The 21991-nt window shown below is 37.0% G+C and overlaps 3 protein-coding genes across 3 annotated transcripts; 1 reads left to right on the top strand and 2 right to left on the bottom strand.

Moving 5' to 3' along the window:
- LOC109725779 (eukaryotic translation initiation factor 3 subunit G) lies at positions 6712-10844 on the top strand. Its single transcript, XM_020255128.1, has 2 exons — positions 6712-7208; positions 10006-10844. Exons 1-2 carry the CDS (start codon positions 6863-6865, stop codon positions 10530-10532), a joined length of 873 nt encoding a protein of 290 aa, XP_020110717.1. The 5' UTR covers positions 6712-6862; the 3' UTR covers positions 10533-10844.
- On the bottom strand, positions 11711-12789 carry LOC109725932. Its single transcript, XM_020255338.1, has 2 exons — positions 12381-12789; positions 11711-12273 (listed from the first exon to the last, which is right to left on the bottom strand). The coding sequence occupies exons 1-2, from the start codon at positions 12782-12784 to the stop codon at positions 12105-12107; spliced, it is 573 nt and encodes a 190-aa protein (XP_020110927.1). The 5' UTR covers positions 12785-12789; the 3' UTR covers positions 11711-12104.
- LOC109725558 (eukaryotic translation initiation factor 3 subunit C) lies at positions 14948-21074 on the bottom strand. The gene is made up of 4 exons (XM_020254798.1): positions 20967-21074; positions 20586-20648; positions 18573-20399; positions 14948-16066 (listed from the first exon to the last, which is right to left on the bottom strand). Exons 2-4 carry the CDS (start codon positions 20607-20609, stop codon positions 15182-15184), a joined length of 2736 nt encoding a protein of 911 aa, XP_020110387.1. The 5' UTR covers positions 20610-20648; positions 20967-21074; the 3' UTR covers positions 14948-15181.

Below are 21991 nucleotides of genomic sequence, written 5' to 3'. Positions count from 1 at the left end.
GTTTTTGGATTTACGAAGCACAAGATTCACGTGGCACAGTAAAATACATTTTCGTTTATACATTTATTAATGGTCGCAATTGATTCAATATACTTTTGTTTTGGTAAAAATCAAAAATAAGATTCTGCAGTTCAAAGTGCAAAATATTTAAAAGCCCTATTCAAACATCCACACCCTACTGCAGAATCAAATAAATTATAAAACATTAAATTAATCAGCATGTTTTTTTATATTAGGAAGGTTTTTACCATGATTGTATTTTAGATATTCAAACTCAAGGCGAGATATGATGCCAGAATTTAGATTTGATGGGAAGGGGCAAAAGTATATTGTACATTTGTCTTTTAAAAAAAAATCCAAAATGCAAATTATAATAAATGTTTAATGTACAAAAAGATTAAAAAATATTTAAAAACGCGCTCCTTAAACCATGAATCCACCAACATAGAAGGCACAACTTTTTACCCAAGAAAAAAAAAAAAAAAAAAACTTTGGCTTCTAAAATTTATAATATTTTATTTTTTGTTATAGCTTAATGATCAGGGATTTTTATGTAAAAGTTGAGGGGCCATGGCCCCTGTGAGCCTCTTAATTAACAGCTACTGTATGGGTGAATATTTTTTACATATTGTTTTAGAGTTAAAAAAATAAAAGATCAAGGTGCCATGCTTGTGATCTATAAATAATGTCTCTAACTATATGAATATATTGAGACCCAAGTTCGAATTCTAGTTGATTCACATTTTCAGCTAAATTTATTTCTAAATGAAATAAACGAAGCGAGTAGCGTGCTATCTATCTCTCAAAAAACTATATGAATGTATTTCAAGATACTAGCTTGGAATCAATATAAAATATCTCTAATTAGAAATAATAGGTGAAGAGAATCGACATATCGCCGCAATTTGTGAATCTGTGATTTCTTTTTTATTGTTGTAATCTTGAATCATAGTGTTATCAAAATTTTGGATTATTTTCTTAGTATTAGAATAAAATATTCTAAGTTCAAATTCACAATCTCACGAAAGTGAAGAGATTTAGAATTGACTCTGATTTCACAAATATTCTTTCACATTTATCGTGCAGTACATGAGCGTATTAGATATTATATTATTGGTGGAGTTATAGCAACACTTTTTTGAAAGGGTCATTGTATGCCCTAGCAACACTTGTTTTTAATGTTTTTAATTATTTAGTGACCATAGCCTTCTTTGTTCTAGTAGATTCAACCTTACTTAGATTGAAATGGACCCCTAAACTTTAATATTTTTTTAAAGGTCAACGAAATATAAAATTTATATGACTTATGAGCCATTCTGAATCAACTACCAGATTTTTCAAAATTTTAATTTTATTAACCAACCATTCGATTTGTTTGATTTGAATCATTAAACGATATTTTTCACTTCAAAATTTGAATATTTTGTTTATCTTTGCAAATTTAAGTATTATACTTCATAATTTATGTGATTTATGAGCCATTCTGAATCGGCTACCGAATTTTTCAAAATTTTAATTTTACTAACCAACCTTTCGATTTACTACCCGAATGAACCCTTCAAAAGACCAAAAAAGGGGGAAAAAACAAAAATTTTAAAAAAAAAGAAAGAGAAAGTTGCTAATTAGGAAGTAATTAAACTAGATCTGAACTTAAATTACTAGATTCAATTCAATTGCACTCTACTAAACCAAGCTTTCAAAGTCTTTTTTTTTTGTTTTATTTTTCTCAATAAATCCCCTTGCCTTTTTGCCTTAAACAATTAGGTACCGTTTGGTTCGGGTATAAGTAAGAACTAGCTATTACAGGGATAGGTACAAGTATGGGGATAAGAAAAATAAGGTTTGGATGAAAATTGGGTTCTTTCCGGAGATAAGAACAATTTTAGATAGTTTTATATAGAAAATAAAGTGTTGGTGGGGATAACCGAGAACTACTATTCTCGGATAAAAAATTAGTGTTTGGATATAAAGGGGGGGATAAGAGCCTATTTCTATCCCTATCTCCTAACCAAACGGTGCCTTAAGAGAGAAGGAGTAAAGCTAAAACTTGAGACCACCAACACAAGCAAACCCACTTGCATTGCCAACCAAACCACCCACAAATTGAAAGATGGAAGGTCACATTAAAGACATGTACAGCAAATATTATTTGTCACACCAACACAAAATAATATCTAAAACTGCTTTGTCGGAAAATTTTAAATGCGATTTGGATTATCTGGGACTTATGCAAAAATATTGTTTGAATAAGCACCCATAATTTACCGTGTTATTACATAATTTTGTATTTTTAAAGAACTTAGCTAGAAATATGAAATAATTATGCTTCGAATTTAGGATTTCGAGTACCAACCATCAAACTTTTGCTACTTGCACTAGAGACGGCCGGTCACTTACGAGTAATATTAATGTTTTAAAAATCGGATCGAACAGTGATCCGAAAATATTATGGGATGAAAGATTACTGTTGGTCAATCAATGATTGAACTAGTGAGTCAACGTAATGTCATAAATATTTAATTTTTATTTTTAATTTTATTACATAGAAATATATATATATTATATTCTAATATCAAACATAATTATATAATACTGATTTCTCACTGCAATAAAAATAGTTTATAGCGATACTTTTAAATGTCGATATAGGTAAAAAAAAGTGATGCTGGCTAAATTAACGACACTTTTTAAAAGTGTTGCTATATGTAGGGTCGCTATAAGTAGGGCCGCCTTGATATTTGGCACCCACTCTTCCAGCGACCTGTGACGAGGGATACGTGGCAATCGTAGCCCTCTATAGTCCTTACGAGAACCTTGCAGTCGAACTCTAGCCGCCGAAACTCTATCTCGTCGGCTGTGGCGGCGGAGGAAGAAAAGGGGAGATAGTGATCAATTTTTCTTTTTTGTTTCTTCCTTTTTTATTTGTAATCGGGCTAAGTGGGTTGGGTATGGTTAGTTCAGTAGAGGAACTTTTTATTTTTGATTGGATTGGGCTTAATATTTAGGCCTTAATAAGTTTTTTAAAAAAGTTTTGGCATAAATAGGACACTTATATAAAATTGTTCCAAGAGTGTGTCCCTATAACTTAATTCTGTTGTAGTGTCTAAACCAAATTTAGTAGATATAAATTTTTAAGATTTACCTTTTATAAAATTAATATGTGCTTATAGAAAATAAATTTACCGAAGATTATTTAAGTCATTACATTTTAATATAACTTGATCAATAAAATTCGGTTGGTTGGTTTGATTAAAATCAAACTGGTTTATTGATTCAACAGTAGAATCGTTAGTTTGAACTGTTCAAATGATTTTTTTTTTTTTTTACTTTTTAAAGGGTCACCGACTGTCTCTAGAGCAAGTGGTAAAGAGCTTTGTGGTTAGTACCCGAGATCCTAAGTTCGAATTCTAGTTGATTCACATTTTCAGCTAAATTTATTTTTAAATAAAATAAACGAAGCGGGTAGTGTGCTGCCTATCTCTCAAAAAAATAAAAATAAAAATAAAAATAAAGGGTTGACTCAATTTTTACATTATTATTACCTACAAGTAGCACAATAAACAGTTACAAAAGGACACATATATCCATTCGATACAACAAAGTAGCTCAATATTAATATTATTCAGTGCAAGGAATTATTGATCTCACCTACTTTCTTAATAAACATTTTTGTTTTCGCCTGCAACGCTTATATATATACCATTTAAATTTGAGCAAACCTGTTAAAATTATATAGGACAAGAAAGACTTACTTTAGTAAAGAATTTTGATCACTATTTTTGTTTAAGATTTCCTAGTAAGGGCATGTTTGGTCCCATTGTTGAAAATTATCATTGATAGAATAACAATAATGATTGCACCAAGTTAGATATATAAACATTATTACAAATTGCTCTAATTAATTTTGACAACAATGAGTGAAATTATTAAGTTCAATCACTTTTGACTACTTGAATTTGATTAGATCTGATAAATCTACATTATGTCTACAAAATATATATATATATATATATATATATATAGCAGGGCTGCTGTGCTCTCAGGAGCACGGAGGCCCTGAGCCGTTTNGAGCACGGAGGTCTCCGTGCTCCTAAGAGCACAGCAGCCCTGCTCTATATATATATTATCAAAACAGCAAAAAGAAAAATATAAATTTTACACCTCCCACATCCTAGGATTTAGAAAAAAAAATTTGGATAGATAACATTAATTAAAAATTGCAGAACTATTAATAGTACTTCTCTACTAATTCACAAGATGGTCTTTTTTTTTTACAGAAGTTCCTCATAGAAATAATAATGCTCTATTAAATATTTGTATAAAAGTATAAAATTATTTTTTTACAAATAGCATTTCCATGCGAAATTATTATATTACTCTTTATTAGACTCTTTCTGTTGGCTTAAATGAGCTAGCATCCTATCTTGTGGTGGGAGGCTATGTTGGGTCAAATCATGTTTGAAATGGCGTGAGGTTGAATATGCCGAGTCATATTCAAAGTGGCGTGAGGTTGGTCGGGCAGAGTCACAATTGAGATCCGTGGACGCTATATCTGTATGCCTTAAGTGAATTAGTTGCGTATTTCTAACAACTCGAGCTTTTGGATTAATGGTTAGCGCCATCGATCCAACAAGTGGCATTTGAACCAGAGGTCACGGATTCGTGGAGGAGGGATTGTTGGCTTAAATGGGCCATCATCCTGCATTGTGGTGTGAGGCTATGTTGGGCCAAGTTATGTTCGAAATGGCGTGAGGCTGGGTGGGCCGAGTCATATTCGAAGTGGCGTGAGGTTGGTTGGACCGAGTCACAATCGAGACCCATGAGCGCTGTATCTGCACCCTTTAAGTGAATTGGTTGCGTATTTTTAAAAGTTCGAGCTTTTGGGATTAATGGTCAGCGCCAAAGATCCGACATTATCATCTTGTGTGGCATAATATAATTAGTTTAATTAGATTATACATTTGTACTCTGTATGTGTTATAACATTGCACAACTAGTTCTTGAACTACTCATGTTTTATATTTGACATCATAGTTTTGACTTTAATATTTGAGATCCTTAAACTTTCAACAATCCCCAAACCATCAACAAAATTTTTATTTTGTCTTTATTTTAGAATTACTAGTTAATTTGTTTGTCCATATACCATAGATTCATTGATCTTTTATTCATTTCCTATACACTTAATTTAACAATTTAAGTTCTAAGTTGAAAAAAATTTGAGACTAACAAGTGGTAAGATTAAAATATAAGATATAATAAGAGATTAAGAAATGCGGTGTATGATGCGCAAATGCATTGGATGTGGGCAATAAAGATTAGGGACTAAATAGTTCAAGGTTAACTTTTTACTTTGGCCAAAAATTCAGAGAGCGTTGATATAATTTATTTATTTGGATATATAAGCGAAAACTCTTTTATTATTTTTTATGGTATGAACTAAATTGAAATAAATATGAAAGGTTTGTAATTGAAACCTAAAAAGAAGAAAATAAGGTTTGGATAAGGAATATAATTAACTTAGTTATATGGCATAATTATGTCATATTGTCATAGCTATACAAACACATTAATCGTAAGTTTGTCGGTGTCAGGTGTCGTTCGCTGAATTGAACTCTTTCTCTCGCGCCTTAGTCGTTTTCTGTCTTTTAATATATCTTTTCTATAGATGTATAACCTTATCCCTATTCTCCCCCTCTGCCGCCCACTCTTTTAGGGTTCGCAATCTAGCTCATTGTTTGTGAATTAGCTCGTATTCAGCTTAAAAGGGGCTTAAGATCGATCGATTGCTCGCTTAATAAACGAGTCGAACAGGAATTGAGATTTTCAGTTTGAAATGTTAACGAGCCGAACACGAGCTGCAGTGAGCTCGCTCATGCTCGACTCGATGTAGCTCGGTATATATATTACAATTTTCTAGTATTTGTATGTTAAGCCAACCCAAATACAAAGATACCTACACTTTATGAATTTTAATCATTAGATTAAGTTTTCTAATTTTTTATTTTTTTTTCCAACTTTTATACAGTAGTAGGGATGACAATCTAACTCCTTGTTCCCAAGTTAGCTCGTGTTCGGCTCGTTAATAAATAAGCCGAACACGAGCTAGATTTTTCAGTTCAATATTTTAATGAGCTAATTCGTGTTCGGCTCGTTGACAGCCCTACCCACTCTTCCTCTCCCTCCCAACTCTCTCCCTATTTTGCTCGCCGCCTTTTCCTTCCTATTACCTGTATATTCCTATTTGCTTTCGCCACTCTATAATCCCATCCCTATTTCTAGGTTTTGAGAGTTCCTAGCTAGTATGGTTTACGAAAATTAAGATCTAATGCAAGGATTAAACTAAAAAAAAAAAAAAAAATTGGCATCTCAAATATTAAACTTAAAGTTTGAGCGTCAAAATAAAACTTAGCCAGAAGTTTAAAGGTGAAATTTACTTATTTTTCTTTTAAGATAAAGATTAAAGTGAAATAAACTAGAATGTTTTGAGGTTTAAGCTAAGAATTTAAGTGAAACAAATTGGAAAGCTTAGGATCTCCAATACCAAACTTACAAGTTTGAAAGAATTTTAGTTGTGCGAGTTATCTATTTTTGGACTAAATTGAAATTTAAAAGCTGATGAACATATAAAAATTTTCACAAAGGTTAGGGACAGATGTGCAATTTACCCTACGAGATAAAGTGATAAACGCATATATATATTGTGCGTGAGTCGAACTCGAACCCGAATACCCGATCCGCTCATTCTCGAGAGAGGCGGTTAAACGCAAACCCTAATTTCCCAACCCTAGGGTTTCTTCGTCTTCTTCCCCGGGCGTAGAGAGAGAAGCGATCGAAGCAACCGACCTACCCCACCCCAACAATGGCGGCGGCGACGCTCCCTGGTCCGACGAAGCTGCGGTGGGGAGAGCTCGACGAGGACGACGGGGGCGACGACTTCGACTTCCTCCTCCCGCCGCGCGTGGTCGAGGGCCCCGACGAGAACGGGGTGAAGCGCACGGTCGAGTACCGCTTCGACGACGAGGGGAACAAGGTCAAGGTCACCACCACCACGCGGGTGCGCAAGCTCGCCCGCGCCCGCCTCAGCAAGCGCGCGCTCGAGCGCCGCGCCTGGCCCAAGTTCGGCGACGCCGTGCGCGAGGACGTCGGAGCTCGCCTCACCATGGTCTCCACCGAGGAGATCGTCCTCGAGCGCCCCCGCGCCCCAGGTCGAATCCTTTCCCCCCCTTTTCCTCTCTCTCTCTCTCTCGCTAGAGTTTTGTTTCGATTCGATCTGCTGTTGTTGTCTTATTGGAGTAAGAATGTGTTTAGGGTTGAGAATTTAGTTTCTTTTTGCATAAAAGGTAAGTTTTTTTTTTCTCTCTCGCTAGTGTTTTGTATCGATTCGATATGTTGTCGTTGTCTTATTGGAGTAAGAATATGTTTAAGGTTGAGAAATTGCTTTCTTTTGCAAAAAGATCATGTTTTTGGTTCTGCTTTGGCGTCAATTATACTATAGATGATATGCAGATGCTGAAAATGGGAGGTATTTTTTGTGTTCGGTACGTTCTAGGCCTGTAGATCTTATTATGAGTATATGTTCTGTTGTCAGCAGGCATAGAGATGATGATCTGTAGGTTTATTTGTGAGTTATGTGCTTGCAAATAGTATTTAGGAGCGTTCCTTGTCAAGAGTGTTTTTTATGTATTATTGTATTTATGGATGTAAATATGCGATCACAATGGTAGAAGAATATCATTATTGTGGCATCGAGGAAAATGATGTAGTGGAAGCTAAAGGGGAATTGAGCACGAATCTGAGAAAGACCTGATGTTGTAGGAACTTAAGGCAAAAGAATACATTTGTTCCAGTAGTTGCACTGCTGTGATGGAGGGAGAATGAAGGACACTAATATTTGCAGAAAATCTTACGAGTAATATGAAATTGAGAAGAATATAAGTTGAAATTTGAGATAGAATATAAATAGTTAAGTAAACCGGCAACAATCAATTGGAGAGAGAGAGAGAGAGAGAGAGAGAGAGAGGGGGGGGGGGGGGGGGGGGGGCGGGGGAGGCCCCTAGCCTATGCGAAAACTCAAATTTGATGCATTTCTTGATAATCCCTGTCTCCTTGTATGTTCCTTTCGCAAACATTAGGACAGCTGACAGGCCATGGCTGGCTCTGTCTCACTTGTCCTTCCTCTACTCTTCCACATCTTCATTGCCTATCAGTCATGTATTCCTTCTGACATTATATGGTTGACTAACATTGTCAATTATTGTGCTTTCTTACATGCACCTCCGCCTTGTATTGTGCTCTGGAGCTTTCTATCTTGAAGGCTTTTCTTATTGTGGCAAAGGATGGACAAGATCAACTGTGTGAAATGAGGTAGATGAATTAGAGGAGAATTTCATTGGTATAAACATATAGGCTAGGCACTCATATTGTGATGATTATTTTGTTTACCTTTGAGCGTATGTTCTTTCCCCACTTGCATAAACCACGCATTGGTGTGGTTGTTGCTCCATCTTTCCATCTTTCCATCTATGCATGGAATCCCAAATTCCCGATATCCCAAAAGAGAATAGATGTTGGAGATTGTGTTTCTATGGAAGTGAAGTGCATTGTTGCAACTTGCAAGGTTGGATGGCAATTATTTCTGAGGAAGCAGGGAAAATTGGAGGAATTAAGGGGTTTTTGGGAGTGGAAGAAAGGTAATCATAATAATGGTTATGAATGCATTAGGTGAATGTCAGGAAGGTGTAGGCAGTTGTAAGGGAGAACCATCATTAGGTTCCTGTTGGTGTAAGGTCAATTGTGGAAATGGAATTGCACTTGTAATTCGAAAGTTCGAACCAAACTTTTAATGATACTTCCTGTTAATATGACTCTTTGATTTTTTTTTACCACAATATACATGTCTTGCCCTATTATGTAAATATACTGTCAAAATTAGTATCATTTGCCTTGAGAATCTAAACTTTTGAGTATTTTAGCATCACATGGCAAATATGTAGACAGTAGTATCATGAATCTAAATATCTAGAAATGTAATAATTTTGTAGTAGCTTTTTGTTCAAATGGCAATAGTTGCCGAAAAGTAGGCGGAACACTTAGAAATATCCATGGTATAATATTGTGCACATATATGTATTCATGTCAATTTCGTGCAGAACTTCAAATTTAAAAGTATTCCTTTTAAATCACATAATTCAAAGGCATGAAATTGATGCATGATTAGTGTTCTTGTCCTTTGAGCTAAAGTTTAGACTCTTATGCATGAGTGTTTAGTTTATCATACTTTTTCTGTATGTTGAATTGCTAATGAATGAATGTTGATTACATTATGAATATATAATAACTTATACCATAAACTCTTTTAATCAGCACCTCATTTCCTGTAACTCTGGCATGTTATTATCCTCAACATCTTTTGTTAAGTGGCATCTTTGCATTGGTTACATACTTTAGGAAAGTAAATTATGGGAATTATCTTTAACAAATTGTCACAAAATTATTATTGTAATATATGAAAAAGATGCCTCTGATGTATGGAATACGTGTTAATGAGTAAAGCAGGTATGAAAAAAACTGTTAAGGTATGAAACTAGTATGACTCAAGATTACCTCGGCTGACAGATTGCATGCTGCCGTGGATGCATGTCTGTTTTTCTTATTGTTCGTTAGCTTGTGATGGAACTTGTCTAGGTGTGGAATGGTGTCTTGTCTAAATTAACAGGTGCCCAAAGAGTGGTTATTTAGTTTCTGTTTTTTTATTGCCTAGAAAAACCCAAGGTGTATTTGTTGCAAACCACCTGCCAGCCATCGATGTATTCACTCCTGTAGAGTTTGCGTTTGGACCCTAAATACTTCATTTCTTATCTTAGGGTTTTCTCAGCTATTATCTTTAAGTTCATCACTTATCTTAGTATTTTCTTGGCTATTCCTTTTGCTTCATTTATTTTGCTTATTTCTGTATATGATCCAGTAGTTAAATGGCCTTAATTCTCCTAAAACTGACTGCAGGCAGCAAACAAGAAGAAACAAGCATGACAGGTGATGCCCTAGCTGCAGCTGGGAAAGCTGGTGCCGTTCTCATGGTATGCAGAACCTGCGGCAGAAAGGGCGACCACTGGACTTCAAAGTGCCCCTACAAGGATCTCGCCCCGCAAACCGACAACCTGCCTCCACCGGAGTTGGGACCTTCAGCCCCAGGAACCGGCAAAAGTACCTACGTGCCACCTGGCATGCGAGGTGGCGGAGGAGATAGAACTGGAACCGAGATGAGGCGCCGGAACGACGAGAACTCCGTCCGAGTCACCAACCTTTCGGAGGATACCCGCGAACCCGACCTGCTTGAACTCTTCCGTACGTTTGGTCCAGTCAGCCGTGTCTATGTTGCGGTCGACCAGAAGACGGGGGTCAGTAGGGGGTTTGGCTTTGTCAATTTCGTTCACAAGGAGGACGCCGAGAGGGCGATTAATAAGCTCAATGGGTACGGTTATGATAATCTTATCCTTCGAGTCGAGTGGGCTACTCCGCGGCCTAACTGAAGTCGAGATCGAAGCAAGTCTTCTTTGGACAGTTAAACATAGTATTTTGAGGAGTTTGGTTTTCCTACTGGCGCTATTTATCTTGTTATGAGATGTTCTTTTTTGTGTTTGAGATGACTATTTGGTTTGTGGGTCGATGTTACTCTTTCATATTTCATCTTCTCCGGTTAAAGAAGCAGCTTTATAATACAAGACATCCTACAGTTATTTCTTATAATTTAGGCCTTCCATTAGAATGTCGGATTTGTCCTGCGCTATGTTCAAAAACTCTCTTCTACTTTATCAAGCAGTTTAGTTCGATGCATTGTAGCATACTATTGCCTTAAATTAGTATTCTTATTATTTTGGTTCCTATTTCTTGGAGTTTTGGTGATACATTGTGCGATATAGCATTTCAACTATTAAGATGGATCAGAAGGTTGCCCAGATATTGGTTTCGATCTTTTTCGGTGGCGTATGGGATTTGCATCTGCGTAGAATACACTTTTCTTGATACTACATCTGCATATTTTCATTTGCTAGGGCATATTTTGTATGGTGCACTTGGATGAACTGCTACTTGTGCTTTTAGGAGGTGTGCTATATGAAAGTTTTCTTAACAAATGTTGGGCTGCAGCAGAAAGTAGAAGCACCAAATTAATGCTCTTGTTTTTGAACTTCAAATTTTTATTTCTGATTCTCGCTAACAGGAGAATCACACCATCACTTTTTCTGTTGCTGCAGGCAGAAGTAGAAGATAAGAAGCATTTAAAATGGTAAAATGAAACCCTCTGTGACAACTTAATTTCTCATAAAATGTTATAAAAATTTGATTCCAATTCGTTCAACTTTATTCATGTCCTCGTCAATCAACTAGTCCAGCCATTTATTTGGACTCGTATTTCAAATTAGTACCTCCTTTGTCAAATTGACTCGCTGGAGGTTTTATAATATACATACAGAGAGAGAAAAGTTAACCAATGGGATATTTTTTTCTCACATTAGTATGCTTCCCATTTATTACATTGGTATGCATATTCGTGAGCCATAAGTCTTATATTCAAATCATGTGTGAACATACATTTAAGAAACTTATGTTTATATAAGCCTATAGATTTATTCAGGAAAAAGGGGAGGGGAAAAAAAAGAAATCAAATGTTGTGAATAAGTGGTTTTCTTCTGATACCTCTTCTTTTACAGTACATTTACAGAATCAAATTAGCTTTTCAAGATATTATCGTCTGAAATGGATTCTGACATTTTTTTCATTGCGAAATTTTCGTAGTGTAATATACATTCTAGCTTATTCAACACACCAACACCATTATTATCAAATTGCGAAAACCAAATCATGCAATAGCATCATCAACATGGGAAGTGAAGGGCAACAACTCTTGGAACCCTTCTCCACTTTTCCCCCCTCCTTTGCTCCTCTTGCACTCGTAGTAGAACACTGTTAACACAAGGCTACAAAGCATAGTAAACACCTCGTCGACGACGATTTTCAGAACATCCCCGACCACGATCGATGCCGACACCTGCTGCTGTCGATCACCATCGCCCTTCAAGCGAGCAAACGCCGTCGCGATTATCTCACCGACGCCCATCATGAGGGCCATGAGGACAATGCCTTGTAACTTTCTTGTTACAAGAAGCCCAGTAGCCCTTCTCATTGCACCCCAACCATAGCACTTCTCCTCTACTATTGACACCACAAGACACAACTTTCCTACCATTGAAACATACACAGACATGACAAAACCTAGAAGAAAAAGAAACAATAAAACCAAAACAATCAACAAAATCCACAAGTTGGTTATATTTAACATCACAAAGATAAGACAAAAACCCGAGAAGAGGATGACGTACACCCAGGTGAAGAGCTCACAAACAACTATTGTTGCCAAAAGGCCCCTCCATGTCCTCTTAAACTTGGAGAACAACTCATTGAGCCCAAGGTGGCTTCCATTGTAGCACATGGTTGAGAGGTAGACGGCGATCGACGTCGTGATGTGCGAGACGATCGTCGCGGTAGGAAAGATGTTTATGGTGACCGGCGAATCGGATAAAGCGAGACGCGAGAGTAGGTAGGGTGCAATTGAGGCCACATGTAAAACTATAGGTGGATTGAGATTAGGAATCCTACACAAAAGTTTGAGGGGGAGAAGAATAACAAGAATAAAGGATGATAGAATCTTTGCATTTCTAAGTATGGTTAGGAGGGCTTCCTTTAGAATGCCTAGAATGCTTAGTTGTGCTCTTGCTTGAGTCATGTTGATTTACAAAAGGAAGTGTAGCTAGCTAGTAACTCTCCAACAGGGGAAGCTTACATATAGTATAGAGTATAAATGTATGTAAAGTCCCTAAAACTGTCCTGATATTGCAACTTGGTTCCTATACTTTTCACTTAAATACTTTAGTTTTTAAGTTTATACATATATATATTACTGTACTTTTGTCTCTCATCGGTAAAGAAAATTGTTAATTTTTAACCCACATTAGAAGTAAACAGAACTAAGAGTCTGTTTGATATTAAGGCCCATCCAACGCTAATAGGTAAAATGGAGTCGGGGCGACTGCAAAATTGACTGATTACGAAACGCAGAATGCGACATTACATCTGAAAGTACATATTTATTTTTCTATTGCATTTTCTCACCGTACGTAACGCAATCTCTCTACAATTCCAAATGAGATCTAAATTCGTTAATTTGCGAAAAGAGAACAAAATTGTTACTTTATATAAGAATATTCAAAAAAAAAATTTTCTGTTTACGCTAGCGGTTGTAGTATATTTATATATATAAAGATTTAGAAACAAATGTATTTAAATAAAAAGTGTACTAATACAAGTCACGATATTGGCACAATATAGGACCTATACTTACAGTTTACCCAACATTAATTGGAATGGTTTAGGAGACGTTTAGGAAGATGCTTCCTCGTGGAATTGACCAATTGACTTTGTTAAATATAACTACTATAATTATAATAACGAATAAAATAAAAAACCACATTAGTGGATTAGTCTCTTCTCCTCTTTCTTGGTTATTTAGTGGGGTGGGGTAAGAGGATAGTTGTGGTGTGAGAAAGTCAAACCCTCAGCGTGTGAAAAAGTCAAACCCTCTTTGTACGCAAGCGGAAAAAAGATATCATAAGAAATATTGCTGATTTTTATTTTATAAAAATATACAGTACTTATGTAAACTATATATTATTTAATTATTTAATTATTTAATTTATTTGATTTGAACAAGTGAACTAAATTTTAAAATTTAAACTAATTACTAAAAAAAATCTATAGTTGTGAGAATTGCATGAATTATATTAATTTAATCTTCAAAAATAAACTACGCATTCAAATTTTGAAGCTAAGGTGTTGTTGACGGAATCAAATTAAATAAATTATAAAATTAAATAATAAAATTAAAATTTTAAAAAATTAGATAATCAAATTAAGATAGTCCATAGCATAGATAAATTTTGCACGTTTCTACCTTCTTATTGTATCAAAAGCTTTTTCTTTTGTATACAAATTCTGCTCCCTCATTGCATACAAATTTTTCCACAAAATAATTTAAAAAATCATGTTTTATGTCCTNAAAAATATATCATAAGAAATATTGCTGATTTTTATTTTATAAAAATATACAGTACTTATGTAAATTATATAGTATTTTATCATTTAATTATTTAATTTATTTGATTTGAACAAGTGAACGATTACTTAAATTTTAAAATTTAAACTAATTACTAAAAAAAATCTATAGTTGTGAGAATTGCATGAATTATATTAATTTAATCTTCAAAAATAAACTACGCATTCAAATTTTGAAGCTAAGGTGTTGTTGACGGAATCAAATTAAATAAATTATAAAATTAAATAATAAAATTAAAATTTTAAAAAATTAGATAATCAAATTAAGATAGTCCATAGCATAGATAAATTTTGCACGTTTCTACCTTCTTATTGTATCAAAAGCTTTTTCTTTTGTATACAAATTCTGCTCCCTCATTGCATACAAATTTTTCCACAAAATAATTTAAAAAATCATGTTTTATGTCCTTTGTACTTTATTTTTTCTTTGCGGCGACGCCACTCTAGAAACTCTCTTGCAGGGAAAATTGACGACGAAAAAAATCTGCATTCCCTAGTTTTTTTGGTTGAATAAAATGCACCATCCCTACACATGATTAAATAAATATATTATTGTTTCTCCCAAGACCCTCCTTTTAGATTCGTGCTGAAGCTTCGTCTAAAAAATTCATGAACATAACTAATCTCACAGATGCAATTTAAATAAAAGGATTATTTGCATATACGTTCCTACAAATATAATAAATTACAGAAATATTTCTGTAAAATAAAAATTTCATAAATTGTTCCTGTAAAAATCTTAAATTATGTAGATATGTTTAAAAATATGAGGGTAAAGTAAACAACACAAGGTCCTCCCACAATCCCATAATATAATAATAGTCCATACAATAATAAAAACACAATAAAGTTCTGCGAAGTACTCGGCAAAACATATATTCCAAGAGCTAACAAAATCAAGCAAAATATCTCAAAACTGTAGAAGAGCTGCTCTCAATTTCAATAATAATACTAAAAAAAAAACCGGAACTTTGGAATAACTTTTGTTACTTCTTGAATTCTTTTCCGCTCCCTAAACCCTACCAGCCTTGTTGAGATTCACCATGCGCGCCGAGCTCTCACCCTGCGAACCCCTCACGGACGACGCCGCCGAACTGTAGGGAGCCCTCCCGGAGCTCCCGTAGGCATCCTGGTACCGCACGCTCCCGTACCCTCCGTACTGCCTGCCTTGTGAACCCGAGGCGCCGTCCTGCCATCTCCCCATCCCCCCCGACTCTTGATTGTCCCCTCTCCGCCTCCCCGGCAACCCATCTAGGGTTCCGCCGGTCCTCGCCTCGTAGGCCCTCTCATTGCTCTCCACAAGTATGTTGAGCTTATCGGCCATCTGGAATAAAAGCCCTTGTAGCCTAGTATGCTCCACATTGTGGAAAACGATGCACTTTGTTGGCTGGTGCCAGCTCGCATGTAGCTCCTCCGAGATCATCATCTTGCTGGCCAGGCTGTGGGCCTGGACCTCGGATAAATCGAACATGGCCGCGAGCTGGTCTAAGCTCAAGGAGTCGTAGCTCGAAGAGTAAGAAAAGAGATAGGTTCGAAGGGCTTCTTCCTTGATCTTAAGCTTGAGCATTTCGAGGATGCTCTCCTTGTTTCTGAGAAGCTTCCAGATGTCCAGGGAATTGATTACGTCGAAGGCTTTCTGGTAGTCGCCCTTGCGAAGGGCGCGGGTGGCGGCCATGACGTGATCGCGGACGTTCTCGGGTGGGCCCACAAAGGTCTGCCGCTCACTTATTTCAAGGAGACGGCGGAATGTCTTGCTCATGGGCTTGCGCTTGTCGTACGCGTTGGAGGCCATAACTGGGACCTCGATCAGCATCGCGCATATCAGGTGGGTGGCCTCAAGGAGCTCAAGGTTTATGTGCATGTGGTAGGGCATCTGCCTTCTCCTCTCAGCTTTTTCCTGCCGACAACAGAAAAATCAGCATATAATCTGCAGCTGTAATTAAAAAGTATCGCATAGAGGTCACCAACTTCTAACAAATTTCAATGACCCCTTCAAAGTTTCACATGAAGAAAGTGGTATTCCATTTTCACTTTCCGTACTTTGCTTGGATCTATCACATATTAAACTTATAAGGTTAAACTGCAATCAGGGACAAACGTTAAAATCATTAGTAAAGCATTCACATACTCCAGCGAATCACTAGCAAAACATTCACAGATTCCAGAGGGAAAGCTCTAAACTATGAAGTAAAAAATTACTAAAGAGTGCCACCAGAATCAATGCATATGGAGTAGATAATACATATAAGATCTAAATAGAATTTCACCATCAGAACATTAAATTGAATATATAAGTAAATAAGGGTTTACTCTGAGCAAACAAATTGCCACATGGTTTAAATAAGAGGTGGCAAAGCCTATGGCCCTCAATGACAATTATTCCTGTAATGACTACTCTAGATTACGAGCGAAGCACCAACTCCTACATATCCCTAACCTCCTTTCTTCATAAACAGTTATTAAACAGAAGTGCAGTAAACAGTTATATACAAAATGACCTAACAGAAACATGCTGGAATGAGAAGCAAAAGAATAAAAATTGGACTTAATATTGCTTCACCAAGTGACATACTACAACAAATAGCAATTCGAAAATATCAACATTCAAAGCATCAGTACTGACTTTGGTTTCAGACATGGCTGCGTGTTTAGTTACACCAGTTTTATTTACATTTTAATTTTCGACTTCAACAGCAAAAAGAAAAGGCCAAAACTTGCAGTAGTCAGATAAAACTGAAAAAGTGAACAACTGCAGAAAAGATAACAAATTCATAACATTCCTTCGATGTTCTAGGATACCTCTTTCGCAAAAGGTCATTGGTTTTCAACATAAAGTCATATTAGAAAACAACAAAGAATGAAAAAAGAAGAAAAGAAAACATGCTTCCTTCATTTTTAAATGCCAAATGTAAGGCATTGTCCAGTCCAATGTGTTGATTTATGCCGAGTCGAGTGACTGGATTCACATGTCTAAATCAAAGAAACTAATGGCTTAATTGCTGCTATATAACCAACAAATTTTATCATATGAGACATTTAAGAAGACAGTAGACTAATTAGAACTTCTTAGATAAGATGAGAGAAGGGGGAAATGTTGGTCCAATATAAGAAGTCGGCCCAGAGAACTAGTATATATTATGCCATATGGCAAATTCTAGAGTAATGCAATACGGAATGAATGAGAATGTCATAAAACAAATGAATGCAGCAGCAAGCAATTAGCCAGATGCCTTGAGCTCCTTTGATAACTCTCAAGGCTCATACAGGCACACCCACCTATAAGTGAGTCATATTTTCATAAGATTAGAAGGCAGTATCCATGACTACAACATTCCCCATTAGCTCGGTGGGAGTGAACCAGCCTTATGGTTAGTTACCTTCTATATCCTAGAGTGTAAGGATCTGATTAGCTTTCCCAATCTTCCATTAAATTTCCAACTGATAACACTAAAGACATCCATATAAATAAGCGACATTTATTCCAAGAAACGAAAAATGAGCCACTAGTTGAGCTTTCAGATAAGGACCCACATATTGATGAACCCACATATTGATAATGGGAACATGCCAATAATTTTTTATCAATCAAGAACACCAAGACAATATGGGACCAAATCACGCTCGGCCATTCAATATTAAAACAATTTGCCTGGTTTAGAAACATGGGAGAAGTGGAATGATACATTTCTATTCCCTGTATCCTCTCTCTACTAGGACGCGTAGATGAATATTTAGTTCTCAATGTAGCAAATTATCAGGGAAAAGGTGTGTTCAGTTTTTCCAGATTCCCATGTATATCCTTGGGAAGGGTAAGGAATAGCAAGATGAAAATGCCATTATCAGTTTCAAGCCCTTCAAACATTCTTAGACTAACAGCCAAAATTCTTTTGATAAGTGTTTGATTTTAAGAAGGATGCAACTTATTCACCAATGCTAGCGACCATCATCAACGAGGATACTACAAGCCATAATATATCATTCCAAGGAATCTTAAAGCAGACATAAATTAATGCATTACAATTCAGATCATATTTCCTATTATCATCTCCTTAGTGTACTGGTTTTTCCTAGTAGGTCATGTAGACAACAAATCATTTCATTGCCCTGACTGATGGGAGAAAATGGTATGCATAATTATTGCAAGATCGCAGAAAAGAATTACAGCAAGAAAACAATATAACGAAATTGAAGACTACTAACACAACATTGAAAAAGTTACCCACTAATATTACTTGTAATGTAATTTAAAACTACACTCCAAGGGCTGCTAAAACTCAAGTGGCAATTAGAGTAAGATAAGCAGACATGCTTCAGAGATAAGCAACACACACTTTATATATTAAGGCAGGATATAAAATAGCATGCAATTCTCAAATTGCAGAAACGAAAGAAATATTTCTTACCTGCTCAGGTGTCTTATCATGGTAACGATTTTGGGTTAAACCTTGGGCGAGTAATTCCTTCACTTTTCCTGTCGTGTACAAGTCAGACAGGCAGCCATGAGCTTCTACAATCAAACCGGCCCTAAAAGCGCACAAGCCAAGTTGTGCCATTGCTCTATTGAATAGTATCTGTGAGGATATGTCCATGAGTTGAATCCCATCCTGCAGGTGACTCATCAAAAGCAAATCACGAGCAATAGGAAATTCGTCAGAGATGGCATGGTGGTAAATATCACAAAGCATCGCCCTGGCCTTGGTCCTCTCATCCCCATACCTATAAATTTGTGACACCAAGGCATCCATCAAGGCCCTGCTACTCTCTGGAAATGTAGGCCTCCTAGGCACAAGCTCAGGAACCACAACAAATGGTGGGGGGCCCCTATTTTCCTCAGCTGCTTGACGCTCAGTCTCTTCATCTCCATCCTCCCCACCACCTTCATTCCCATCTGTACCCTGCTCTGCCAACTTCCTCATCGCATCGTAAACTTCTTGAGGCTTATAATAAATTAGCTCAACACGGCGCAAGGCAACTTTGGAAGCTGCCCTGAAATCCCCGACTCTTTCGAGGTAGTCCTGAACATTTTGCGCTATGACCATAAACAAGGGCTCATCCCTCAGCCTCTCAACATATTCCCTGGTATGTGGATCAGTGCATTGCAAGCTCTTGAAGAATTCAGCATCAAGACGCTCAAGAAAGGCAACAAGATTTCCCCACACTCGGATAGTTCCCTTATAGTCTGCGCCCTTCTGGGTCTCGTTCTCATCAGGCTCAACCGAGTCATCAACCACGATATTAGGGTACTGCTCAAGAATATCGAGCACAAGGAGCATGTTGCCAACACACTTCTTCCACACGTTGACTGGCATGTGCCCGAGCAAGCTAGGATTCACATCAAACTGAGCTGAGATCACACTGAAGAGGATCTCAAGCTTCTGGGCAGGTGTTTTTGCCACCCGGGTCAAGAACGTAAGCTGCTCAACCTGCTCCACCCTCCCTGTCCCCTTCCTACCCCTTGCCGCCACAATCTCCTTAAGCTTCTTATCAACAATATCCCAAGTAATCTCACTTGGGTCCTTCATAAACTGCTTGTCCATGAGCCTATCCTTCTTGCTCATTTTCTTCTCCCACCCCCCGCCAGTTTCTTCATCGCTATCCTCCTCACCTTTATCTTCATCCTCCCCATCAGACATTGCAATCTTTGATGGATCTTCTTCGACCTCCGATTCCGACTCATCCTCCTCTTCCTCCTCCTCAGCTTCCTCTCCCTCATCCTCACTCTCTGGCTTCTCCCTGTACTTTATAATCAGTTCCTCATACTGCTTATTGTTCTTCTTCAGCTTCTGCTTCATCGAGTTAAGTGCTTTTGCATTGCTGCTGCTCATCTTCTTCTTAGCATCCTTATTGGCCAAAGCCTGGGCCAAGAAGTCCTCGAGCATCACAAGAGCCTTAATATAAAGATTAGGAACCTTTTCCGATTCCGTAACCCTAACAACCTTCTCAAGCTGCTTGTTGAGCTTCTCAAAGCTCTCCTGGAGGCTGACCCAGTCATTGATCTTCATGGCATTGCGCATCTGGTCCACGGTGGCCGCCATCTCGTCAAAGCGCTTGTCGCGGGCCGACTTGACCACACGAGGACCCTCATCAGAGTCATCGCTGAGGTTCGCGCCATGGTCGAGGTAGCGGTTAAGGGCAGTCTCCCGTGTCGCCTCTCCAGCCGGTGCACGCTCCTCGTCACTGCCGTTCTCATACTCACTGGTCTCCTCCTCCTCCTCAGAATCGCTATCGCCCTAAAAAATTGTAAGAAATATTATATTTTTTGCAGAATTAGAGCAGATAAGCGAATCGATCCCCTACAGGGCATCATGCCTCGTTCGAACTGGCCCAGCCCAAAGATGGCAGGGTAGACCAGGTCCATGAGCAACATTTTTCTCAATTAACATAACACTAGGATTAGGGTTTGAAGTCGAACGCACCTGCAACCAGAAACGAGAAGCCATGGTTCTTGTCGCCTTGATTCTACTAGCAGCAACAAAGATCTAAAAATCCGAAATAGAGCATAAATTAGAGATATACGTATATATACAGACTCATAGACACAACTGGATCAAGAAAAAGCACCAATCTAAGCGTAAAAATAACACCGTTCTCTAAGAGGAAACCCTAATTTGCATCATATCGCATAACGAGTACTATTTTCAGGTCATATTTTGAGAACTCTACGGATGCAAACAAAACCCTAGCTAATCGAAAGCGAAACAAATCAAATCGAGCGCAAATGATTCCAATTTATCCCAATCATTTCAAATCGAATAAGCGGAATCGAAAAGGTTAGGGTTTCGAGATCGAGATCGCACCTTCCTCTTCTTCGGCTTCTAGGGTTTCGTTCGCTAGATTTGGAGAGAGAGAGAGAGAGAGGGAACGAGCGAGACAAGGGTCGAGGGTAAAGCGGCTACAGAGGTTTATACTCGAAGCGGAGATCACGTGATTAGCACGTGTGCTGGAATTAGGGTTTCACAGTTACGTAGCGCAACTTTACCGGGTGGAATCGGATCGGGTTGGAAACGGCCCAATCCAAGACCGACCCGGGCCCAAAATAACTAAATGGATACGGGGCTGAGCTTATTTCAATCCTATTCGGATCCATGAACATCATATACAGTGTATCATTTCGATTTTTACTCAGTAAGCATGTAGTATTTAGTAGATAAGATTATGATCAAATATCTAAAATTGATACTATATTCGACCTTCAAATCAATTTTTCGAAATAAAAAAAATCTCACATTGCAGGTGAAATATACTATTTTACTAAATAATAAATACCAAGATCCTTTTGTAGCATAAATTAATCTTATAACTTTCAATTATATATCAGAAAAATTTTGTACATAAGACGTTATCATTCAATATCTTAGTTTGACGTCGGTTTTATTTGAATGTACGAATATTTTATTTGACGCATCTCTTCAATTTACTTAAAAAACCTATAATGAAATAAGGTGTGTGATCAAATATTTACAATAAGTATACATTCGGCATTTAAGTCATAGTTTTTAGAATAAGGTAAATTATCTAGCATGTGGAAAATTTGATCATACCAAATTATAAATGCCAAAAGCTTTCAGAATCAAAAATCAAATTCCTAATTTTCGATCCACTTCCAAATCCGACAATTATCCGATTTGAATTTAAATTTCACTATCCAACTAGAATTCGGATTCGAATCTCGAGTTCGACAATATTTCGATCGAATTCAAATTCAGGTTGACTATTCTTCTTCCAATTTAGATTATCTGAATTCAAAACTGATTTTAATATATTTTAAATATGTAGCATTTCTCTAAGTCCCTACTCAATATTATTTTCTTATAGAATTCTC

This window comes from Ananas comosus, linkage group 20, assembly GCF_001540865.1.
Source record: "Ananas comosus cultivar F153 linkage group 20, ASM154086v1, whole genome shotgun sequence".
Taxonomy (NCBI): domain Eukaryota; kingdom Viridiplantae; phylum Streptophyta; class Magnoliopsida; order Poales; family Bromeliaceae; genus Ananas; species Ananas comosus.
Note: the sequence above shows the minus strand (reverse complement) of the source record. Positions and strands in the feature narration are given on the sequence as shown.

Excerpts from the sequence above, each read along its gene's own strand:
- LOC109725558 (XM_020254798.1), bottom strand. The coding sequence starts at position 20,609 with ATGGCTTCTCGTTTCTGGTTGCAG. Across the intron at positions 20,400-20,585 it reads CTTCTCGTTTCTGGTTGCAG|GGCGATAGCGATTCTGAGGA; the intron begins GTGCGTTCGACT and ends ACAATTTTTTAG. Across the intron at positions 16,067-18,572 it reads ATGATAAGACACCTGAGCAG|GAAAAAGCTGAGAGGAGAAG; the intron begins GTAAGAAATATT and ends TGTTGTCGGCAG.
- LOC109725779 (XM_020255128.1), top strand. The coding sequence starts at position 6,863 with ATGGCGGCGGCGACGCTCCCTGGTCCGACGAAGCTGCGGTGGGGAGAG. Across the intron at positions 7,209-10,005 it reads CGAGCGCCCCCGCGCCCCAG|GCAGCAAACAAGAAGAAACA; the intron begins GTCGAATCCTTT and ends AACTGACTGCAG.
- LOC109725932 (XM_020255338.1), bottom strand. The coding sequence starts at position 12,784 with ATGACTCAAGCAAGAGCACAACTAAGCATTCTAGGCATTCTAAAGGAA. Across the intron at positions 12,274-12,380 it reads TGTGAGCTCTTCACCTGGGT|GTTTTGTCATGTCTGTGTAT; the intron begins GTACGTCATCCT and ends TTTTTCTTCTAG.